The 26002-nt window shown below is 34.8% G+C and overlaps 2 protein-coding genes and 1 long non-coding RNA gene across 3 annotated transcripts; 2 read left to right on the forward strand and 1 right to left on the reverse strand.

The window, feature by feature from the left end:
* Window positions 1–9772: 9772 nt before the first annotated feature.
* Window positions 9773–12558, forward strand: LOC108329930 (BTB/POZ domain-containing protein At2g13690-like). The gene is made up of 2 exons (XM_017564317.2): window positions 9773–10620; window positions 11247–12558. The coding sequence occupies exons 1-2, from the start codon at window positions 10018–10020 to the stop codon at window positions 12189–12191; spliced, it is 1548 nt and encodes a 515-aa protein (XP_017419806.1). The 5' UTR covers window positions 9773–10017; the 3' UTR covers window positions 12192–12558.
* An 852-nt stretch (window positions 12559–13410) lies between these two features.
* Window positions 13411–14751, forward strand: LOC108330382 (uncharacterized). The gene is made up of 3 exons (XR_008248434.1): window positions 13411–13851; window positions 14313–14382; window positions 14463–14751. It is a non-coding gene; the product is annotated as an uncharacterized LOC108330382 (long non-coding RNA).
* Window positions 14752–15694: 943 nt separating this feature from the next.
* Window positions 15695–19469, reverse strand: LOC108332149 (NAC domain-containing protein 82). Its single transcript, XM_017567312.2, has 5 exons — window positions 19323–19469; window positions 18774–19234; window positions 18414–18691; window positions 16792–17445; window positions 15695–16145 (listed from the first exon to the last, which is right to left on the reverse strand). The coding sequence occupies exons 2-5, from the start codon at window positions 18928–18930 to the stop codon at window positions 15906–15908; spliced, it is 1329 nt and encodes a 442-aa protein (XP_017422801.1). The 5' UTR covers window positions 18931–19234; window positions 19323–19469; the 3' UTR covers window positions 15695–15905.
* Between the last annotated feature and the right edge of the window lie 6533 nt (window positions 19470–26002).

Raw genomic sequence — 26002 nt, forward strand, 5'->3', positions numbered from 1 at the left:
TACATCATGTATTTGGGAAAACTTCCAAGAAGTCATGTGTAACCACCCCTTGGATGAAGAAATCAATATTCTTTGATCTTCCATATTGGTCAAAGTTAGATGTTAGACATTGCATAGATGTAATGCATGAAGAGAAGAATGTGTTTGATAGCTTGATTGGTACATTACTCAACATTCAGGGAAAGACAAAAGATGGAGTGAATGGTCGTTTGGATTTGGTTGACATGAAGATCCGAGAAGAGTTGATACCCAGGCAGATTGGTAAACATATTTATTTTCCCCCTGCATGTTACACAATGTCCAGACAAGAGAACATAAATTTTTGCCTTTGTTTAAAGATTATCAAGGTACCACAAGGATACTCTTCATATATGAAGAGTTTAGTTTCGATGCAGGACTTAAAGCTTGTTGGCATGAAGTCTCACGATTGCCACGTCTTAATGCAACAATTGTTACCAGTGACTATTCGTGGAATTTTGCCCAACAATGTTAGGAAGACCATAAATAGGTTGTGTTCATTTTTCTCGTCAATTTGTACTAAAGTCATCGATCCTACAAAGTTAGATGAACTTCAAGGCGAGATTGTTATCATCTTGTGTCAACTAGATATGTTTTTCCCTTCATATTTTTTTGACATCATGGTACATTTACTTGTTCATTTGGTTAGAGAAATAAAGTTTTGTGGACCAGTATACTTAAGATGGATGTATCCTATTGAGCGTTATATGAAGATTTTGAAAGGGTACGTTAAAAATCTATATCGTCCCGAACGTTCAATGATTGAAAGGTATATTGCTGAAGAAAGTATCGAGTTTTCTTTAGATTACATGACGTCAACAAATCCAATAGGAGTTCCTCGTACATCATGGTTGAATAAATGTTCTACAAGTAAAAGCATCTGAGGTGTGAATGTGGTGACGAAAGACCGCGAAGAATTGTTGCAAGCACATCCTTATATATTGAACAAAAAAAATGAGGTGATCCCTTTTTTGGAAGCACACAAAGCCATTGTGAAGAATAAAAATCCAAGACAATCAGAGAAATGGAAATTGATGGAGCATAACAGAACATTTATGTCTTGGTTCAAATATGAAGTTGACAAAGATCCACATTCTTCACAAACTTTGTTGTGGCTTGCAAATGGTTTAAAGTCTGACGTCGTATGTTGTACAAGTTATGAAATCAATAATTTCACATTCTATACAAAACCTTTGGATGAAAAAAGCACAGTACAAAATAGTGGAGTCAGTCTAGAAGCTGAGTCGCTCCAATTTTCCACATCAAAAGATCAAAATCATGTACTTGGATCAATGAGATATTATGGTATAACAGAAGAGATATGGTAGGTTGATTACACTAAGTTTTCTGTTCCATTGTTCAAATGTAAGTAGTTTGATAATACGAGTGGTGTGAAAGTAGATGAATCGGGTATGACACTAGTTGATTTTCGAAAGGTGGGTTATCAAGACGAAACGTTTATCTGGTACATCAAGCATCTCAGGATTTTTATGTCAAAGATCATGCGTCTGATCATTGGTATATCACTCTTCAAGGCAAAAAATAAATATAAGTTAATAAAGACAATCTGATTAATATTCATATTGCTGACAATCAATCATTTAAAACAAGGTTTAATAGGTTCGGAGGTCCCTATATTTGTGGGTTCGTTTCAATTGGGTCCTCCAATTTTGAAAGTGATCAATTTGGTCCCTAATTTAACAAAATTGAGTCAATAATACCCTTTCCGTTAAATGCAATGGACGTCATTAACTTTTTAAACATGTGGTATGTTGAAGCATCCTTCAAATAAAACTGTGCCACCTGCAAATAAAAGGATGCCTCAACATGCCACATGTTTAAAAAGTTAACGTCGTCCATTATATTTAACGGAAAGGGTATTATTGACTCAATTTTGTTAAATTAGGGACCAAATTGATCACTTTCAAAATTGGAGAACCCAATTGAAACGAACCCACAAATATAAGGACCTCCGAACCTATTAAACCTTTAAAACAATGAAAAATTTGGATGACTAGCCTCTAGTTGCGATGTACATGCAATTCGGTCAGATCATAATGAGGGAATATACATATGACCAATCCATATCTTTATATATGAATTTCAAATTTGTGTATAAGATTTTTATTATTAATATTTCATGTTTTTATTTATTTTGACATATATATGGCTGACCACCCACATTCATCAGGGGATGAGGCTCCCTCATCTAGACCTACTAGAGAAGCCATCATGTTGAGACAATTGATGGTCAGAAGAAATAGTGGTGAAAGGACACCTGTGGATGTTAATGTGATCACTGGTGTATGGCATCTAGCCCAAATAAAGATGTCTTCAGATCATACCTTGGAGTATTGGCGTGTGATAGGATTAATATTCTTACTCCATCTTTTGACCATGTGTCTGAGGTTGATCGAAACATTATATGGAACAATCTATTGGTAAGTTAATTAATATTATTTGAATTACAGTTTGTTTATATTGATAGTTTTATACTAATACAACTTTATTATGTTTATTGTAGACAACATTTGACATTCCAAATGTTGCAACACTTAGAAATAAGTGTTTATCATCTATTGTTGAGAAATTTCGGGGTTTTAAGACTAAGTTGACCTAGAGATACGTATTTGGAGCCAAAAAAAATGAGTCTCCATGTGCAAAATATAAGATCATTGATGAGGAGACTTGGAGCCTCTTTATAGAGAGTAGGACATTAGAGGAATGGCAAGTTAGTATAGTTGATATTATTCAATTCCTTATTAACAAATTTATATCATATGAACTACTTCAATATATGTGACAGACAACAAGAACCAAAGCACAAGGAATAAGTGCTCAAAATAAAAAACCCCCACCTATTATCTCGTGGTGGGTATAGGAAGCTTGAGGAGAAAATCCTCAAGCAAAAGGCAGAAGGTAGACCCTCATCTGAGGATGGTAGCCCCTAGCCTCCTTCTCCACCTTCTCGGCATGAGAAGTGGAAGTTGGCTCATTTAAGATCATTAGGCGCCTACTCTTCTAAGACTGCACGAGAAATATCTGAAAGAATTGTAAGTTATAACCATTCCTAAAATAATAATAGTTTCATTATACATACTACATTGAACTTTTTAAAGAATAATGGTGTTTTTTTTTATGTTACAGGACTCCTTGGTTGAGTAGAGCTCCCAAGGTCAATTCACTCCAGAGGGTCACCAGGATATTCTTACCACTGCAATTGGACGACCTAAGCACTCTGGACGAGTGCGTGTTGCTGGTACTAGAGTAAGCATTAGAGATTATTTTGGGAGTTCTTCGCGTTAGACTTCATATGCATACAGAGAAGAACAAGAACAAAGGCTGACATAAGAGATCTCAAAAAAGCTTAGGTCGGAGCTTAGGACGGAGCTTAGGGCAGAATTGTATGATGAAGTCACTACAAAAGTGACTGACAGAGTTATGCGCCAGTTCCAGCAACAATTTTAGAGTTATGGGATGCGCCCGCAACCATCTCCAGTACAAGAACCTGTTGTGCCTCCCACAGGTAAAATTAATAAACATTTTTGTTGAATAATTTATTATTTATATGATCTAACATTTACTCTGACAAGGAGAAGCGGGAAAGGAAGTTGTTCAACACTAGTTGTCCTAGAGATGACATGGACGATGCTAGTCCATGTCTGCTATACGTTTTAGATGGTACCGGGACGATGCTAGTAGCTCCTGGAATAGTGTTTCAGGCAGCGACTGTTGTTCATGGTATGGAGCTATTAGAGGATGAGGTGAAGGTGTCAGTAGACAACATTATCATACCAGATGCCTCAATTCCTCTACCCACATATGAGATTTTCACTGTGGCACAGACATTCCAATCTTTTATTGCTTGGCCTAAACACTTGGTTGGTTCTGTTTCTTACCCCCCGTTATGGACTCCTACTTTACACTTCTCAATTTTAAAGTTTACATGTTATTGATGTCGAAATTTATCCTATTTGTCAATGTAACAACAGACGCATGGACAAGAGAAGATTTGTTTATCTGAGGACGATCCTCTTGGTGCGTTGCAGCAACTTTATGACATCATTGCAATAGAGCCTATGAAGATTGCATATGATGCTAATGTATTTGGGAGAGGCTTTGAGGTCCCAATATACCTACATAGCCAAGATGTCAACGAGCTTGCATCGGGAAGAGAAGAGTTGAATATTACTGTTGAGATTGTTGATAAGGAGAGCACTGGTTTAGTTGAACCTACAATCTCAGAGCTTCTGGTTTTTGATGATGAAAACATAATTAATAACACATGTGTTGTTTACGTGTTACATGTTCTATGGCTTACATGCTATATGTTTTAATCGATGTGTAAATCTGTTTAAAGCATTAAGAACAAGATTGTGTTGATACATTGCATTTCATTGTGCTATATAATTGATTTCATTGGTGAATGCATGTCTGATGTTGTATAGAAAGAAAACCACAAGCACTTATGTTGAACTTTTAATTGTGTGGCAAAACAACAGTTTTAAGTCGACTTCATTATGGGGTGAGTCGATTAAAACTTGTGGCTTTGCACAAACCATTTTCAAAGTGTGTTGTGAGGATTTTCAAAGAGAAAGCTTTTCAAAACTTTGTTTAACTGTGTTATATAGTCGATTACATGCAACCTGCATTCGACTAAGTCTGTTACAGTTTTGAAAATTTGTTAATGCTTGAGTTAAATGTCACAACGGCTATTTTTTTAAATATGTTGATCAAGCATTTACTGTGATTCGACTGCATTAATTGTCCGTTCAATTAGCTGCATTGATTGCTGCTAATTGCTATAACAAAATTGCTATATTCGACTACATTAGTAGCTAAGTCGATTAAAATGTGTCTAAATTGTGAAAATCTATAAATTGACGCGAATTTGATTTCTGTAAGAACTTTTGTGAATCTAACAGTTTGTGATATATTTTGAAGAAAGTGCATTCTTACAGAAAGAGAGAAAGAGCTCCAAGAAACAAGAAGTGACAGTGGTGATCATCTACTTGTGGATTCTTGAAGAGCAAGTTAACTGCACGTACAAAGGCTGATCAAATTTGCACATTGGGTGTAACTGAGAGATCAGAGACTACAATCTTGTAAAGATTGGATTGAGGTTCCCTGTTGTGATTACAGGAAGAAGAGCGTGTTGCGTTCTTGACTTTGAGGGTGGCTCAAAGGGTTTGGACTGCAGGAGAGGGGATTCTTGCTGCTAGTCTGTTTGTATATGCCTATATTTTGACTAGAGGGTTAGAAAGGTGTTTTATATTTTTGACGTCAGGTTGCTATAAAAACCTTGTTGTAAAAACCTTGATCATTATAGTGCATTGGTTCCTATGGTTGGAAGGACACTGGATGTAGGCTTGGTCGAACCAGAGGGTTCAGGGGATAATTTACGTTTTTTTTTTCAACATTATTTTTTAGGTGTTTTTTATTTAGTTAAAAATAATGTTTTAAGCCTGATTGTAGAATATTTTGTTTTATTTCCTACATAAAAGTTATTCATAAAAATTATTTGAGTCAATCCATAGTTTTATGAAACAAAAGGAGAAGTGGAAACTGAAATGCCCTTAAAAGACTCTGAACTTATAAAAGGAAAAAATATTCAAACAATTAGTCCGTGATGTAGGTAGAACTAGGAATAAAACTTTTCAGACAACTACAAAACTTTAGGGATTCCAATGAATTAATACAATCCTCAATAATATGATTCCTCCCTTTGATTAGAGTCTTCTTGTTCATAGAAATACATTACACCAATTAAACTATCAATTCCACAAATAAAAATCCTACCAGAATAATCAAAATTAAACTCTTTGGTAATAAAAATTAAGGGTATTGACATGTTAATCAATATTTTAACTTTAAAACATTTCTCTACAAGTCAGTTTACCTTCCTGTGCAAAATCACACACCTAGGTCCCCAGTTATTTGAGCACTGTTTTCATCCAATACTGTAGGTTTTTTTTTTCAGTTTTGTCACCAACTTTCTCCATTTCAAGAATACTTATAGTAGACGAAAAAAGAGTTCAAAAATTAGAAAGAGAGAAAAAAAACAATGACAAAAAGAACCCAAATACCTAAACTAGAACACAAAAACCATCAATACCCACTAACATCGCAACCACGTCAGCCAACGAATGATGCAACCACGGTAATTGTTCCACGAAAACTTCAAAAACAGACCCAAAACCTCTACAAAAACACTAATTGCGACACTCACGGTCAACACACAACGACAAATCGACAAGAACACTAATGGTTACAATGATGATAGTTGCAGCGATACATCTCCTCCTTCCCACAAAGAACTCTCACACCCAAAATCAACTTCGAAAAACAATTTTGAACCAAACACTAGTGCAGTAAAGGAAAACGACCGGTTATTTTCGTATATACACAGCGGTTCATGAACCGAGGTATATACGCAACGGTTCAAAACCGAGGCAGTATGTGGGGTCTTTTGCCTCGGTTGGTTTATGAACCGAGGCGATAGATGCCTTTTTTTTAGAATTGGGTCTTTTTCCTTTTCAAAATATTTTTTTTCTTTTTTTATTTACAATGAGACAATGGAGGCAGCGAACGAAACAGCCAAAGGCAATGACGAAATGACCGAAGGCGGCAACTAAGGGCCGAAGGCGACGACGAAGGGTCGAAGGTGGCGACGAACGGCCGTTGGCGGCGATGAACTGGCAGTGGCGACGATGAACGACGGTGGCAACAACGAAAAGCGTAGTTCGCACGAGAGAAATAGAGGCAACAACATTTGTGCAACAAATGCAACGACGACCAGTGATGGAGGCAACGACGACGACCAGTGGTGGAGGCAACGCGTTGGCTAGTGATGGAGGCAGCGGCGACGGAACGACACAAAGAAGTTGTTCGCATGAGATGAGAAACGACTCTCTGGCGAAAGAAGAAGAAGAAGAAGAAAAAGCAAAAATGTGCAATTGTTTTACGCTTCTGGAATTTAACTATCGAAGAGGCTATTACCTCGGTTATACAAACAACCAATGCATAAAGCTCCGAAAAAAAATTCAAAATAAAATTGTAAATGAAAAATTTAAAAATATCTACTAATTATAGGCCTCGGTTCGCGCTTAAACCGAAGCATAAAGGGCATATTGCCTCGGTTGGTTAGAGAACTGAGGTAGTAGAGGTTGACAAAATGGATTTGAAACGTTCAAAATCAGTTTCTGGCAAGACATATTGTCTCGGTTGGTCAAAGAACTAAGGCAATAAGCCTATTTCGAAAAAATTGTCAGGATTTTTTGCCTCGATTAGTTGGAGACCCGAGGTAGTAAGCCTATTTTGAAAAAGCTTTCAGGGTTTTTTGCCTCGGTTGGTCAGAGAACCAAGGCAGTAGACCTCTTTCAAAAAAGTTGTCAGGTGAAAAGTCTGATTTAGCAGTATTTTTTGTCTCGATTGGTCAGAGAACCAAGGCATATAGTGTCGCCAGAATTACGAAATTGTCATTGCATTTTTATACGCTTCGATTTTTTTTTAAACTGAAACGTAACGTGCGAGTTAAAAAGTTGTTTATTTACCAATGAAATAAAAAAATCACAAAATCAAAATTCCTAAATTTAAATTTTTCATATCATTTTTTTTGTTTTAATTTCAAGACATGTTTCCTTCACACGTAACGTAATTAAAAGTTTGTCAAATAGTTTTTTAAATTATTTGAATTACAAAGGTAAATGGTGCTTCATTTATTTTTTAACTGGAGATCAAAATCCTAAATAAAAATACCGTTAAAACGAAGGGTACATATATAACTGTGTACTGTCCAGAAAGCAATAAATGAATTATTTAAAGTGTAGGGAAGTGGGGTGATGGTGGTGTTACGTTGTGTCATATCAGAGCATCTGAAATTCTCTTACAATCACCAAACCCAACCCCACACTTGTTTCTTGTTGGTCTCATTATCATTTTCTTCTGTTATTTTCTTGAAAACAATTCTGGATTCAATTTGTATCAATAATTCTTAACTCAATACTCATAGTATGTGTGTGATGTCTCCAACAGACAACCTAGAAGAAATCAACAAGTTACATTTTACAATAAAAGCATATACTGGTTTCCTAGAAAAGTGAAAAACCCTTTTTTTTTTAAATGTTTCTTTTCTTTTCTCTCGTCATTTTTTAGTGATCATTTTATCTAGATTCCAAGCCTATATCAGTTAGCCTCTATAGAATGCCATCAATCAACATCCAAATTTTCTGATTCTCTTTTTGACTTTTTCCTTCAACTAAACCAAAATTCACCAAACAAATTTTATATAAAATTAATCAATAAATCTAGATCAAATAGCTGAAAAAAAAAGATTTAATCTTTTTCGACATTCCTATTTGTGCAGGATTGAATCACACAAAAGAGTGTTGGTGAGAAGTTTGATCTCTGGTTCTCCAGAGGGGAGAGAAGATGAGGTTGGAGTTGGCGAGGAAGAGGAGAAGGTTTACACGTATCTGAGATTTACTGTGCCACATGTTATTAAATGCCAGCTCACCATGCCACAAGACAAAAAATTTAACGCCGTCTACGATAGTTAACGGCAAGGACGTTATTACTTCAATTTTACATAAAAAGAATTTAAACCAGCTTTTTCAAAATAAGAGGACCTGAGACAATCCTGCACAAATAGGGATATCGAAAAGGATTAAACCAAAAAGAACTACAAATACTCGTTTTTTTTTTCACTAAATGTAAATCAAATAAAAAATTGTTCTTTTTTTCACTAAATGTAAATCAAATAAAAAATTAACGTAATGTTTATTTTAAGAACTTAAAAAGATTTAATATTTTTCCACTAGGGTCTGGCCAAGCATATGCTAGTAAGCTTTAATGTATGGTATATTTACTTTATATATAATATATCTTGTTAATTAAAATAACTATTATTTAAATTATATTATAGCAGTTAACAAATAAATCATGTACTGGAAGCAATACTGTTTTCATTTCCCTCCTTAATTAACAAAATGCTGGTGTTTAAAAGAGGAAACAGAAACCATCCATCCCCAAAGAGGAGATTATTCCTTCCCTGATCAACAAGCAAAGTAAAAAGGTTCACATATTCTACCACTGCAACACAATATATCCTATATAATACTAATTTCCTAGTTCCAAGAATGATGCTATTTGTGGGCTATCTCACTAAATTACTTTTCATTCTTCTTATTCAAATTTTGCAGTTATTTCTTAGTTGTAGTCACTTTAAAGATTTCTATTTTGTTTTTAATCTTTCTAATTTAAAATACATCACATTGAATTCTTAAAGTGGTTTAGATATTGCTTTAAGAAGAAAAATGCTTTGGGTAACTCTTGAGGAAGAAAGTAGTAAATTTTAATACTAGAGAAACTAAAAATAGACAAATTTATGAAAATTTAGAAATGATGGTAAAATACATGACAAAAAAAAACTTGAATGATGCCATTTATAAAATGAAAATAATTAAATTGAAAAATCCTTCAATTTTGTATTCTCAAAATGATTAATAGAAGTAAGTCCTTACAAAAAGAAATGAAAAAGTGGTTTAGATAATATTTAAATTAAATTAATATAGACTAAAAATATCATTATCCATTAAAAAGTAATGAAAAATCATTTATAAAATTCTTAAACAATTTTTTTATAAATATTAATGTATGTGAAATTATTAGACGAATTTTGAACTGAAAGAGAACAAGAATTTGTTTTCTTAACTATTTTTTTTTCATCCCCATAAATAACGTTAACAGAAAACAATGTTTAGCAATTGATCCATCAAAACCAAATGGAATCTGAAGCAGAAGCCATTATTAACGACTCCACTCCAGCTTTTCCGATCCAATTCTCAATATAACAAACAAAACAAAAAAACGGCTCCAATTTCAAGAAACAAGGGTTAAAAATCCAACACCTCACTCTCTCTGAGCCGTTAAAAAACACCGTCATCGTCTCTCTCACACACCCCGATGCAGTTCTTCTGAAACTCACGCACCCAACACAGCATGGACCCTTTCCACCATCGCCGCCGCCACCGCCGCCGCACCTGGTGCTGCTCCTTCGCAGTCCCTCCCTCCAGTCCCGACAACATCACCGCTTCCAAACCTCTTCCCCCTCGCAAGCCCGAACCCAACTCTAAACCCACTTTCTCCCTCCCGACCTCCCCCAAATCCCGCATCCCCGCTCGGATCGACCCTCGCCGTATCCTCTCTCCGGGAAGAGTCTCCCCCATTGACTCCGATCCCGTAGCCGCTACCTCCGCTCCCTCCCCCTCTCCGGAACCGCCGCTTCCACGATCTCCGGCACCGGTAGCCGGCGATAGGGATGTGAGGATGAGTCTGAGAGGGAAGAACGGCGGGTGCGTGGTTCTGGAGGTGAACTCCGGGGTTTTGTGCGCGAATTCCGAAGTGTTCGCGGGGTTGATAGAGGATTACAAGAAAGGGGCTGCGTCTTGGAGTGGGAGTAACAAAATGTGTAGAATAGAGGTTCCTGAAGTTGAGAACTTGGGCGTGTTCAGAGAGACAATTGAGCTCATGTTTGAAAACGACGATTGCCTCACCAAACGACTTCTTAACATCGGCGTTTTTCGATGCATTGACGTTTTGGAGGTTCACACTTCACTTTACTTTTCTATATACAGATAAAAGAAAACATTTTTTTATTAAATTAAATTCTGGGTCTCTGTTGTTTTCCTTTGGAGGACTTCTCGTTCTTATTAGTTCTTCGGGTCTTTGATTGCTGGTATCAATCTCTTTTGTTGTTTTTATTTCATGTACTGTAGTGCACTTGATGTAATAGTGCAAGAGTTTTTCAAGTAGAAAACTTCGATGAAATTTTTTAGATCTTGTTTGCTGCTGTTTATACAACAGGAACTAGTTTTCATCTTAGTAATTCATGTAGTAAAACTTTGTGAAATACATTACCAAGATAAAACTTTCTTTTTCTCAAAGCATAATCTAAATAGTTGTCTCAAGTCCAATAATTTTCTGATTCTTGCTTAGTTCTGCGTTCATTTCATCTTCGTTTGAGGAAATGGGTTGTTCCCTTGGGAAAAGTTCCATGAATTTGCATGAAATTCAAACAGAATGTTGTATTTTCTTGAAGAAAGTATTAAGACGACAATGTGCTTCAAATGGAACTTTTTACGTGATTTTGGTATTGAAGAATCTTTTTTCCTGTTCTCTTTATAGGTGCCTCTTTAGTCTCTTACATGGTTGTTTGATTGCATTACTAGGTTTCAGCAGGCATCATGTTCACCAAGGGTGTTTTGTCGTGTTTGCAATACCTCGAAGCTGTGCCTTGGACTGAAGAAGAAGAAGAAAAATTGAGAAGCCTATTCACAAGATTTAAGTTTGATGAAGCAACAACGAGAGACATCCTAGGAAGGCTTTACTTGCACGACTCAGCAGATTGCTCTAACCAGTCAAACATAGCTCGACAGCTTGTCTGGTCTATCATAACTTGTGTGGATGTCAATGCTAGAAATGAACTAAAATCACTGGTGAAGGGTCTTCTTTGCAAAAGCTCGGTGTATGAGAAGAATCATCTTGACCTCAACAAAGACGATCTGTATTCTGTTGGCCACGCATGTTTGGACTCACTGTTAAGCCTCTTTGAGGAGGCATCAGATACCATCCCCTCTGAAAACTTAACAAAGAAAGATAAGAATAAGCCACTAATTGAACGCATCTCAAGGCAGGTTGATAACATAAATTGGTTGTTGGAAATCATGCTTGATGGGCAAATAGCAGAGGACTTTGTGAACATATGGGCAGATCAGCACCAACTTGTTAAAATGCATGATAGTGCATCCCCAATGATTAGATATGAACTAAGTCGTGTGTCAGCAATTCTCTTTATTGCCATGGCTACTAGAAAATTGCAATGCCGGTTGGAAGCACGATCAGGGCTTCTTCAGGCATGGTTCCGGCCGATGTTATTGGACTTTGGTTGGCTTCAGAGATGCAGAAGAGGACTTGATATAAAGGTTTTGCAAGAGGCTATGGGTCAAACACTTCTTACTCTACCTCTAAATCAACAGTACATGCTCTTCATGGAATGGTTTCGACACTTCTCAAGCCATGGCACCGAGTGTCCAAATCTAAGCAAGGCATTTCAAATTTGGTGGCGCAGGTCATTCTTAAGAGGCTCTGAAACTCATGCCATTGAGTCAAGGTAAACTGTACGTGCCACTATTTGTCAATTGATCTGTTTGTGTACTGTGTAAAGAGTTGCAACTAGCAGAGGAGAGGGATTCTGGACTGTGTACACTGAATAACGTAGGAAAACTTCATAGATCTTTGGAGATTATTTCATGCCTAAATAGTAGGAGAAGTTTGCTTGTTTATTGCTCGAGTGGCTCCACGCCGTCCAATTTAGTTCAGGTTAATGAGTTGAATGCATTAGTCAACTAATAAGTTGTCACTAAGTCACGACACAGTATTCTTGTTATGCTTCTTGGACTTGTGCTGTAAAGACAAGAAAGATGGAAAAGTTTAAAATAAAATTCAAAATTAATACAATGTGGGATTGTCGTATTATACTCATTACCTGCCATATTCATTTATAGCAGAGGATAATGTTTGGATAAAACGGATAAAAGAGAATGGAGTGTATTCTGAATTCATTCAGTTATAGAAGGAGCGAAAAGAATCACATAAGCATATAATTTTGGTCGAAACTAAGAGGTCTATGCTTTTGCGGAAGGACGTCCTTAGTCTTCCTAATAAGAATCTGAAACTTTGCTTTGCGGCAATATAACACCTGAGATATTAATTGCAGTTCAGGTATTCTGTTTTCTTTTGTTGCAAAAGCTAATCAACGGGTTTCGTCAACCAAGCAACGTTCTTTTTGTATCCTTCGTTTACGGAATACGGTACATTGTTCAAAGCTGACTGATACAAGAACATTTTGCCATCAGATTGGTATGACTCCAAAATTCATGATTAAGATATAACTAAAATACTGCTTTTACAGACATTATTATTGTCACTAATAATTACAAAATGTAACGTTTCTCACTTTATTAATTTAACTTAATTCTAATTTTAGTTCATTTTTTACAATTTTAATCTTTTAATTTTAAATTATACATTTTGAAATATATTTTAAAAATACATTTTAGAATGTACATTCTAAAATATATGTATAAATCCAAAAATATTTTTAAAATTATATAATTCAAGATGTATTAAAAATAATTTAAAAAACATTTTCAAATTTAAAAATATTTTTAAAATATACAATGTAAAATAAATTTAAAAAATATATTCTAGATTTAACTTTCTAAAACATTTTTAAAATATATTAAAAATATATGTTTAAGAAAATATTTCTCAAATCCGAAAATATATTCTAAAATGTACATTTTTCGAGATATATTTAAAAAAGTTCATCTGAAATAATCCATTTGGAAACGGTGAATCCAAAATATATTCAGCGACTTCTTTTCATGGTCTAATTCCGGTTCACCCTCTCGTCTTCATTTCATCATTTTCATCTTTTGTCTCATCTTCATCTTCTTTCATTTCATCATCATCTTCTTTTACTCCATCTTCGTTTCCTATCAACCCAAAGCAAATCTTCAGATTCAGGTGCAGGTTGGCCTCCAAAACATGTTCTCATGAAGCACATCCCTCTCTGCTAGTCAGATTCTCCAAACCCTGGCCCCACACAACTCCTTCATGACCACGAGACAACCCAAATCCCAGTGTCGCACAGTGCTCCATGGCCACCAACCAAAGATAAAAGATGCAATCAATCCTAACCTTCACAATGGTTGAAGATGGAGGCAGGTGCAGGGATACACGCACAGCATGGTAGAAGGGGAAGGAATTATGGTGAGGAATATGAATTAGGGTTTTTAATATAAATTTAATGGGGATAATTTAGGAATATCAGGTTTTACGGGGTAGATGGAAGGAAAAAGGGAGGTGCAGGAAGAAAGAGCGATTGCTGCCTTTGCATAGTCGTTGTTCTAATTGGGCTTCGGCGGTTAGAATGTCAGAACAAAAAAAGGGCACCTCTAACTTTCTTCCTTCACCTTCAATCTTTTTCACAAAGGTAAAAAACTGTTTTCTCTCCTGTAATCATCCACTCACCTTTTCCTCCCGCCTTTTTGTTATTCTATACCTAATCGCACCTTCCTCCGTCGTCTTCATTTTGTTGGTCAACACTCCACTACATTAAATTTTGAAAAATAGGAATCACTAGATTTTGAAATTTTATTGTAAGTTTTATTAGATTTCGAAATTCTGTTGTAATACTGAATTCGGCATGTATTTATATGTTTTTTTATTAGAGTTATTGAAGGTGATCTAGTTCAGAAGAATGTTGGCGAGGGGGCTAGGATGGTTCGTGAACTACTTGAGGTAAAAATTGCACCAGACCTCCTAGATTTTGGTAATTCTTTCCATGAAATTAATCATTTGGCTAAAATTGTCTCTTGTAGATGGTTCGTTCAAAGAAGGCGTGCATTGTGTTTTTTGATGGTGTTGGTGGTGATAACGAGGTTCAACGAACCACGCTTGAAATTGTTAATCAGCTTGATGGATTTGATGCTCGTGGAAACATCAAAGTTTTGATGGCAACAAACAGGTTGGTTCGTTTTATTAGTAGAGCATCTCAGGATTATTGTGCCAGTTTTGTCATAATCATGATGCATTCCAATGACATGTGTACAATCTTGAGAACATTGAATTCAAATCAATTAATATATTCAACTTTTAATAAAATATATATTTTAATACATTTATTTCCAAATTAATTATTTTTTATTTCAATAAAAATGATAGAGATCTAGTAAAATATTTTAAAAATAATATATTAAATATCATTATTATTCTTATTATTATTATTATTATGGGTTAAAAATTAATTATCCTTGTATGTAGAAATAATGACACTAACGCAAATCAAATTTAGATCGGGTACTTAATGTCATCTTTGCTCATGTAGTCAATTCAAATGACTTTCATTTTATAATGTGTAATAATGTGACACTTGTGTATTTCGAAATAAGCTTTTATTGCTATAAACAATTTAATGCAATGAAGATCCGATGCATTTTTCTTCTGTGATTGTGAAAAATCGTTTTCAAATTTCAAACGGCAATGGTAAATTTATTTTCATATTTTTTTACAGCATATGTGTAATTTAGTAAACTAAAATTTGTAGCTATGTAATACCACAATCCTCTATTGTAAATTAGTAATTTCCTATTCAATAATTTTCTAAATAGAATTTTAAAATTTGATAATCTTTTAAATAAAATTTTAAAATCTGATAATTTCTTAAACTAAATTTTGAAATCCAATAATTTCCTCAATCAAATTTCAAGATTTAGTGAGTTTTCTAAATTAGATCTTAAAATCCGATACATATAAAATGTAATGAAAATAAATATAAATTTTAAACGAAATAAATACAAAATAAACAAGATGAAATAAATAAAAAATAAAGAAAATCAGTTAATCGATAAATTTATTTTATATATATTTTTACTGAAAGATATTTTGTCAACTTGAAGGTGCAAGAAGTCTCGAACAAAAATAAACTCACGAAAACATATTCGGTATGAATGTCAATTTTATATTCAAAGACCACCAAATCACCCCAAAACATTTGCTCTGCATTAAAATTTCTCAAGGTAATCTTCAAGGCAAAAAAAGCAATGAACGCAGATTTTGGAACGAATTGCAGCGTAATTAGATTTTAATCAACATTCATATCAGTACAACAAATTATGTTAAGGAATTTCAGAAACTGACGTTTAAATAGGCATAACTGGCCATGTAGTTTTTAAATGAAAAACAAGAGAATCGTAGCTTGTGGCCATAGTTGAATCAATTTTCTAACCTTTACTTGTTGTTATCTTCGCCAGAACTTCCATGGCTTATTGTGGCCCCGCTAGATCCATCAACTCCAAAAAGTCTTGGGATTCCCAAGACCTGAACATATCATCACCACCTATATAAAACATATCGCTTGTAGAAAGTCCAATTTTCTGGCCAGAGGATAAACTTCCTTCACCCAATCCAACCAAGCTGTCAAGGTCTCCTAAGTTCTCAAAAATCACATTTTGATCCGAACATGGTGCGCATTCAGCATTGTTCGCCCGATCAGGATCAACCTCCTGTCATCCCATAATCACAAATTAGCACAGCACAATTAGAAGATAAGGCAAGATTCTACATATTATAAAATAACAAAATCTAACGAATCTTGAAATAAATTTATGAAATAGAAATATCATTTTACGTTATATAACATCACGATTAGTAGCATCAACTATCCAATAAGAGTACCTTACAGTTTCCTAAGGTCAGTCAAATTTGCCTCACTGGAAGCTTACAAGAATGAGCTAAAAAATTGTCAACTACTTAATTAAAACGCAATAAAAACTAAATCCCCATATCCCTGAACAAAATAGCAGGAAAGATTGCAAACTTAGCCTATTTCTTTGAAAACATAACCACCAAGTCCTCAAATGAATCAGTCAAGTAGCAAAAAGTCGACAAAAATAGAATGAAACAGGCAACAATCGTAAATGAACCTACAGCAGGATGTTATAAACCCTGTAATTTCAATAGATATCTACTAAGAACATGGTTATATCTGACGTATAGATATCTACAAGAACAAGGGGATTTCTGAGTAGCTAACTGCAAAACGTAAAAGATAAAGTAACAATCATGTCTTGGGTGAGTCTGGAAGAGAAACAATCATGCCAAGATTCCTAAGCAAATCCACAAATATAAATAACAAAATAGATTGCTCACCTCAATTCCATTGTTTTCATTCACAGCCATTGTGTCATCATCTTCTTTCAAATAATCTAGCAAAGATAAAATGTTATCATCATCTTGATGGTTTGGAGATGAAGGTGAAGGACGTGCCGTGCAAGAGGGCATCAATTCTGGTACAGATGATGAAGCATCAACTAGATTATTTGGAGCCGAAGCAAGTGGCAAGCAAGAGGACATCAATTTTGATACACATGATACAGAGTCAACATCATAGTTTGGAGCAAAAGGAACTGCTGATAGATGTGATACAGAACCCAACGCACAGTTAGGAGAAGATAGTGCTGAGCAGGAGGGCATCAATTCCGATACACATGATACAGAGATAGCTTGATTGGTGGGAATCGCATGATGTGCTGAGCAAGATGGCATCAATTTTGATACACATAATTCAGAGGTCAATCCAGCACATCCACTTGTAGAGGGATGGATGTCTTTTGCAATAGAAATATGACGTCCACTGGGTTGTATGGGAAGAGGTGTAGACACAGAAGCAACACGGTCAGATTGCACAGAGTCAATTTCCTCATCTGTATCCCAGTCTTTTTCATCATATGGTTTACCATATTGTGCACCATTCCTAGGGCCAGGACCTTCCTTTTGGAATATCCTACAAATTACATAGGAATCCTGCAATACATATAACAAACCAGTAGAACAGTTAAATAAATGAACAAGAAGAATTAGAAGAACCACAAAGAAGTAAAAGCAAAGTCAACAAATCAAACTATAGATGGCAAAGTGTACACAAATCCTGCACAATGAGGGAACTTTCAAGCAATCATTTTTTGTCCTACCAATTATTTGTTCCAATTTGTTGAGAGCTTATTGGTTGCTTTTGTTGTTTGACGATTCTTTATCTTATCTGTGGTAAATTACAAGTGAAATAAATATTCAATATTATTGAAAAAACTAAATATCTTCTTCTGTAGAATACATTTTCCTGTTGTATATTCTTATACCTTAATGATTTTGACAGCTTGAGAAAAATGTTTCTCACAGTTGAGTTTGAATTTCATAGAAGGCATTGTATCCTTGTAGATTAGTGGTTTCATTGGTTAAAAGGGAATTGTTCAACAAATTTGAAAGTCGATGTATCCTTTTAGAACTTTCAGAGCAAGGTATGGATGAAGATTAAAGCTGCTACTCATATAAGTATAGAGACGGGCATGGGTACTTTTCCTAATTGCAATAATGGCTAGGGGTACTACAGTACCTTACTCAGTCCCTATAAGTTACTCAATCCCTATCAGTACCTAACTCAAACCCTATCAGTACCTAACTCAAACCCTATCAGTACCTTACTCAAACCCTATCCATTCTCGTCCCAAAACCAAATGCAGAAAGGATTAAGGGATGCGATTAGTCAAATGCATATAGTAACAATACAGCAAAGGCAGTCATTTCATGTCATACAATTTAAGCACATGCAAAGTATACCTACTGCTACAAATCAGCTTAGGCTAACACAAAAAGAGAAAATTCTACTGTGATGGCATATTAAACAAAACCTGTAAAATACTAGACATCCTCACAGACACGAACCCTTAAACTGCAAATTATCCAATAACAATTTTTCTTAGCCAAAGTTTTTTTACCTGCGAAATGCCTTCGTCAACCATCTCCTTGTCCTGGAGTCTGAATTCATGCATAACCCAATCAGTCCGATTTCCCTTAGGGGCCTTACCGGTGTGAAAAACCAGAGTTTTAATCATCCCCACAACTCGATTCTTGTGCTCAACTGCTCTATCCTTCCCAGTAGTCTTCCAGTACCCAGCCTCCGTCGACCGATTCAACCTCCCTCCACTCAAATACTTCTTCCCCTGCGGGCAAAAGAAGTACCACTCCAAATCCCCACTCTGAAGCACAGATTTATCTGAAAAAAAAAAACCTCGATAAAACACACACACAAAAAAGAACATGGTGAAGTACCTACGAAACAATAATGGATTGCAAACCTGGAAGATCCCACGGAGCATACTTGTACAAGTCAAGCTCAGCTATTACTCCGCTAGGAATTTTCTTGCCCCGAACCTTCCTCTTTAGAAAAAACTCAATCAACTCAACGTCGGTGGGACGGAACCGAAACCCTGGAGTCGAATTTCTTCGGGCCATCCAGAGAAAAAAAATAATAAGAAATGAAAATGAAAAAGCGAAATAGTAAGCGGTTTGTGAAGCAACCCAAAGCAATGGAAGAAAAAGAAACAGATCGATAGGAAGAGAAGAGAAGGAAGAGTTGGAAAGGAAAAATGAAAAGAGAGTGACTGAAAATATAACCCTAATTGGGGTCAGGTCAAGTCCAATGACGGAAGAAATTCCAAGAACGCCAAAGCCTTCCCCGGATCATGCAGGGATATTGGCACACAATGGATGACGATCCCTTTACAGTCGGAAGAAGCTTCATCTGCGCAGTGAACCCCTAACACACCCAATGCAGTTCATCTCAGAAAAACATAATCCACGAAATCGATTAGGGTTCACAGTTATTAGGAGCTCTTCTTTCTTACCGGGGAAGGTGGAAGAAGTAAGCGCGCACAGTTCAATCTTTGTTCGCATATTTGGACACTCCACGGAGAAGGTTTCATTTATAGTGGTGGATTTATTATTCCCAAAATTGAATTAAAAATAAATAAAATGTTTCTTGAGTAGGAGGTTTCAATATTATGCTCTTTCTTCCTGTGAAAGACAAGCGAAAAAGCAAAAAATGTGTTTATGATATATAACAGTAAAACCATTTCCTTTACTTTCTGAGTTTTTTTATTAACATTATTTCTTAAAACATTATTATAAAAAAAATTATTTCTTTTATACTATACATGTCGGCACATTGTTTGAATATAAAAAGAAAACAAAAAATAATTAATTTAAAATAAATAAATATGAAAACATTTAAGTTAAAATGTACTTGTATTACAGATTACATTTTCGTATAGTTTATTGTCCACCATAACATATACAATAAGATATGAAAAATTTATTTGAATTGGAGTGAAACAAAATTGAGTGAAATTTAAAGAAAAAAAGGCTACAAAATTAGTAATAGATTTTATCTTACCATACGTGTTGATAAAATCCTAGGATGACTTCAATATTTTTATGATTTTGAATTAAATTTTTTATTATTTCAAGAAAAATTTAGTTGCAAAAAAAACTTTCGCTCTAATAAGAAAAGAGTTTTAATATTAAGTAAATATGATTGTACTAAATAAATATTCTTTGAGAAATATTGTATTTATAAGATCCACGAGAATTATGAACTTATGCTTTTTGAAATAATAATACTTAGAGATTGAAACCTTAAAATAATTTTTGTGAACTTGATTGATGTGTCTCATAATCTTCTATTTATAAAAGTAATTTGATACAAGAGTACATGATAAATAAGGTAACCTTACACACAATATAATCATGATAAATAGGTAATTTTAGACACAATATAATCATGATAATTAGAGTAACCATTGACACGATATAATGATGATAAATAGGGTAAATATCCTAACACTTCCTCTCAAGCTAGAGAATTCAAATTGTATGTATCAAGCTTGGAACAAATAAACTCAATATGAGGACTCCTTGATGACTTGGTCAATACATTTGTGAGTTGATCGTTTGATCTAACAAACTCAATATATATTTCTTTAGTCAACAACTGTTCACGAACAAAATGACAATCAATTTTTATATGTTTAGTTCTCTCGTAAAACACTAGATTTGATGCAATGTGGAGAGTAGCTTGATTGTCGCAATACATCTTCATTGGATGTCACAGAAGTTAAGCTCTTGAAGGAATTGTTTCACCCATATAAGTTCACATGTTAGTGACGTCATTGCCCTATATTCGGCTTCAGTTGTTAATCATACTACATTTTGTTTCTTACTTTCCCATGAAATAATGTTTCCTTCCAGAAAAACACAATATCATGTAGTAGACCGTCTATCAATAGGCGAACCTGCTCAATCTACGTCACAATATCCAGAGACTTAAATGATTCCTTTAAAAATATATTTTATAAATTTTTGAAATAAAATCTAAATAAAATTACAAAACAAAATATAAAATATAATATAAATGAAATTAAAATTTAACATAATAAAATTTAAATTTAACTTAATAAAATATGAATTAAATTTTCATTTTAATTTTTTTGTGAGTAATGGATATACATGGATACGAGACTCATTTATAAGTGGGTATTAAAATACTCAATGTCTACTACCCGCGGATAAGAAATATATGCGACTATCAACTATCCACTACAAATTTTATATGCAGATACCCACGAATACAAATATTTTTTTCTTTCCCTAAATCTTTCGCAACTTCCCTACACAATAGAGATCGCACGTGACAACGTTAAGGATGTCTGAGAACCTTGACGGATCAAGTGGCATCCTTAAAGTTCATAAGTTGAAACTACAATAAGATGGGATGTTGAGAAAGTAGAAATGTATCGCGCTTAAGGATCAACGACCAACGAAAAGGATGCCCACCAAAGTCTTCAAGGTGGAAGAACTGTTTGAGGAGTCAAATGTTGAAGATGAATCTTTGGAGGAAGAAGAAAAAGATGAATTATCGTTCATCTCAAGGAAAATGCATTTTGTTTGGAGAAAGAAGAAAAACACACCTTTCAGAGGTAGATGCGTCGGTTCAACATCTAAGAACGAGCAAAAGGAAAAATGCAAGAAAGGGTTAGTTGTGCGTTATGAATGTAAGAAACCCAGAAACTTCAGGTCCTAATGCCCTAACTTGGAAAAGTCCAACAAGAACGTGGTTTTTCCCAAAGGGATAGAAAGAAGGTACTTATGAGTACTTGGGAAGACCTAGATTTATCTGAGTCCAAGGAAGAAGAAGGGGAAGAAGTAAACTTGAGCCATATGACAGACACTACTAAATATTCGTCAGACGACTCTAACAAAGTGGTGAATTTCAATTACCTTCACTTTATCATTCAAGCCTATAATGAATTTTTGTCAAATTCATCATAAATTGTCAGAAGCTTTCAAAGTTTTAAGAAATCAATATCGAAAAAGTTCAAAAGAAAATGAAACTTTAAAAAAGGATTTGATAGCGTTTAAGGACAAAATAAATTCATTAAAATAATAAAGGTTTAATGTCTCGGTAGGTCCCTATTTTCATCCGGAATCTCAAATAGGTCCCTTTCTTTTTCGGCGTCTCAATTGGGTCCTTGTTTTTGTAAAATTGAAGCAATTAAAGGTCTACCGTCAAATTGGACAAACGGATGTTTAAGTTTGGGTTACATGGCATAGTCAGTGTATTCATTAATTACACGTGGCATTAAAAACGAGTTTTGTATTAAAAATTTGGATTGCCCATAAGTGAAATCAGATTTAGGGAAGGGCAAAGTGGGAAAAACTAAAAAATTTAAGTGCAGTCCCTAGAATTGAGAAATGGAAATGAGATTGGGAAAAAAAATTGGGACCGTAATATTAGGGTTCGTGTTAGAGAAAAAAAGCGATCTTTCATCTAAGAAGATGAAGCCACAAGCAAGAGAAGCAACGCAACTCGGAGTCGGAAGTGTTCCTACGTCATGGACGACAATAGAATCAGCTCTAGGGAGTGGAGGCAAAAATCGCCGACGAGAAAGCCAGAAATTCCGCTGAGATCATGGCCAGTTCCCGCGAGAGATTCTGATCAGGTACGTGATAACAGTTGAAAAACTGTTATTTTTATACTTAAAATTGACCTTAAAGACAACATTTATGACTTAGAAGCTAGCTTGGAATCATGCTTTTGTTTATGTTTTTGAAATAAGAGAGTTTGATGAGTTTTATGCTTGGTTTTCCTTGTTTTTGCAAGTTTTAAGATGAATTGGATGAAAGAAGTGAAGTAGGAAGAAGTTGGAATCAGAAAAGGAAGTGAAAAGTGCACAAAAAAAGAAGACGCGAGTACCGCTCAGCGGAAATTACTGCTGAGCGGTGTTCTTGAGGTCCCGTAGTCACCGTTGAGGGGCAGAAATGCAGCTGAGCGTCAAACTGAAGAATCGCACTTACCGCTGAGCTGTATTTACCGCTGAGCGCCATTTTTATGGGTTTTGGGCCACTTTTTTGTAATTTTTAGAATACTATATAAGGTTTTAGACGACCTGTCATCTTTGGCTGGAACGAAGTAGAATACACTTTCTTCACCCCTTGGAGGAGGATTTTGGATGCTCAAGCTCCACTCTTCAAATTCTAGGGTTTTATCTTTCATTCTTTCATTATTTTCCATCTAGTTTCACCATGATTATGGTGAACTAAACCTTCATTGTTGTTGGGGAACCATTGTAATCCTTTGAAGCTCTCATGTATTGAATTGATTCTTTATAATATATGTTTTCTTCCATTAATTGTTAGGGTTTTTCTTCTATACTCTATGCATGTTTTGTTTAACTCATTCAATTGCATGACAATTGATTTGTCGATATGGACACATACGGAGAAATCTAGACATGAAGAAATTCTCCTAATAGTAGTATAAACCTAGACATAGGAATATGATGGTTGGTTGCCTTTAAACTTTTGTGCTAATGTAATGCATGAATAATTGCTAGGGAGACAAGGCATTGTAAACAAGTGATTAGGAGTAGGCTTTATTCACCAAGACATTGGGTTTAAGGTAATTTAGAAAGTGGCATTAACATTAATGAAGAAAGATGAATTCTTGAATACATGAGAGTGGATAGAATGAATTGGTAAACCCCAACAACATAATCATTCATATTATTCATCAATCGTTTTTACATTGTTCAAGTCCATTGATCAAAACCTTGCATTCATGTTTATTTTTGCATAGTTTAACAACAATATTTTCGGTTACAAGTCTAAGATAATCAACAAATCACATAATTGTTTAGGCTGTGAGTCCTTTGGGAAATGATACTTGGTCTTACCAATTTTATTACTTGATACGATTCAGTTACACTTGTCGAGGGTTAATAGTACGTCGTCTTTCCGGCGGGGGGTCCATCCGACGGTCGAGGTCACCATCGCGTGGAGGCCGGAGTAATATCCGACCGCCGACGCGGCAGGTTCCGGTGACTAAAGATGTCGTGCAGAGAAACGACGGCGTTTCGGTGAAGGAGTCATTAGAGAACCCGCACGTGTCATTGGAGTGCTTTATTTTTCTGTAGGTTCAGCAAGCAAGTTTCTCTGTTAGTTGTTTCAAAGGTTTTTGGTTTGGTGGAAGCAAATTTGAGTCACATCACATGACATGTTTTGCATCTTAGTAGCAATTTCAAGTTCATTCCTTTCCTTGTTTATCGAACATGTTACTCACAAAATTGCTTCTGTAAATACCTACCACTCCATAGATGTTTTCTTTTTTGGTGTTCTAGCCTTAATCGTGGAACTAATTTAACTTGATGAAAAAAAATGTCATAATTGTATGGATGTTGAAGTATATTTTATTTAATTACATGATTTTGAACGAAAAATAGAGAAAAATATGTAAAAATATTAGGATTGAAATATGATTGATGAACTTATGACATTTGGGTCGATTGCTGTAAAAGAATTGGCAGAACATTGTGCTCAGTTAGAGATGATTAAACTATGTTAATATGTTAAGATTGTATGAATATATCTTATAATGTATGATAGTAATTCATGAGAAGAGTTCAATGCAGTCATCGAAGAAAGAAAGAACGTTTTTCTTTAATTTTGTCCACTTTGCCCTTCCCTAAATCTCATTTCATCTATGTGCAATCCAAATTTTTAATAAAGAATTCGTTTTTAATACCACGTGTGATTAATGAAAACACTGACCATGCCACGTAACCCAAACTTAAACAGTCGTTTGTCTAATTTGACGACATACCTTTAATTGCTTCAATTTTACAAAAAAAAGGACCCAATTGAGACGCTGAAAAGAAAAGGGACCTATTTGAGATTCCGGACGAAAATAGGGACCTATCGAGACATTAAACCAATAATAAACTAGCGACCTATACATGAAGGTAGTGTAGTCCAAACGACAAATTGGAAACTTGTTTTCTATGAACGAAAGACTTGAGAAAAATTCAAACACTGCAGAAAATGCTAAATGTGTTAATCTCCTTACTCTATCTATTTTGCTGGTTACTATTTTAGCAATATTAAAGTTGTTATAGTTTAGTATAGTATTGATTTGATCATATCAATGACAGTGTTATCAACATCTAGTTGATAAAAAGGTCATTAGTGAAGTGTCACCATGGCTATAAAGAAACTAACAAAAGTTATCTTTGTCTCTCGAGAAAAAGTATATATGGATGAGTTAGATGCATTGGTGACAAAAGAGTGATTAGAAGAGACAAAAACAAAAAAAGACATGGATAAACATGAGAGAAAAAAACCCTAAAACTCCAAGATTTTCTAACCAAGGTACCAAGCATAAATCTTGAAAAAAGAAAAAATAAAGTTAAAGCAACGCTTTGAATTGCTGTTAAAGAGGAGGCAGAATGCATGACATGAAATTGAGTAGATATGCAACTTTGAGAAGCAAGTGAAAGCATGTAGGAGTGTTGATGAAGGCGTTGTTGACGACACGATGGTCGCCTGACTAAGACTATCACAACCATGTGGTTGTCGACCGAAATTGGAACTCTGGCAACAATGATGGTGGTAGACGACGACATTAACAACTTTTGCAGTAGCGACAAAAATTTCTCCAAAGATATCATGTTTACACATAGGGTGTTGAATATAGATAAAAGGTAGAGATAAGATATCTATCTAAGATATCTAATAATCTATCTAACAAAAGTAAAAGAAAAGAAAGACGTTAAACCTCTATGATATGATCATGTCTAGGAAAAAGTATGATCTTTTCTGAATTTGAATCTTCAAGGAACACAATAAAAATAAATCAAAGAAGAACATGAAATAAGATAAAGATGGGGATGCCAAAATCTAGCAGATTGATAAGTCAAGTGAAGATTTGTCACAAAGATATTAATCTTTGATAAGAATAAGAGTTCTAATCTAAGAACCAAGACAATCCTCTCTAAAAAATGCAAATGTATATATTATGATTCAAAAGTGTCTACATATGTATTTGGTGCCCTTATATATAGGTACAAATGTTTAAGGCACCTAAAAAACCTTAAAAGAAAGCCCAAAGATATAGGATCCAAAAAAAACTTGAAAAATTAAAAAAGAAACAAATTGTTTGCAATTAAAATAAAATTACAATTTATTTAATTTT

This window comes from Vigna angularis, chromosome 4 (assembly GCF_016808095.1).
Source record: "Vigna angularis cultivar LongXiaoDou No.4 chromosome 4, ASM1680809v1, whole genome shotgun sequence".
NCBI lineage: Eukaryota > Viridiplantae > Streptophyta > Magnoliopsida > Fabales > Fabaceae > Vigna > Vigna angularis.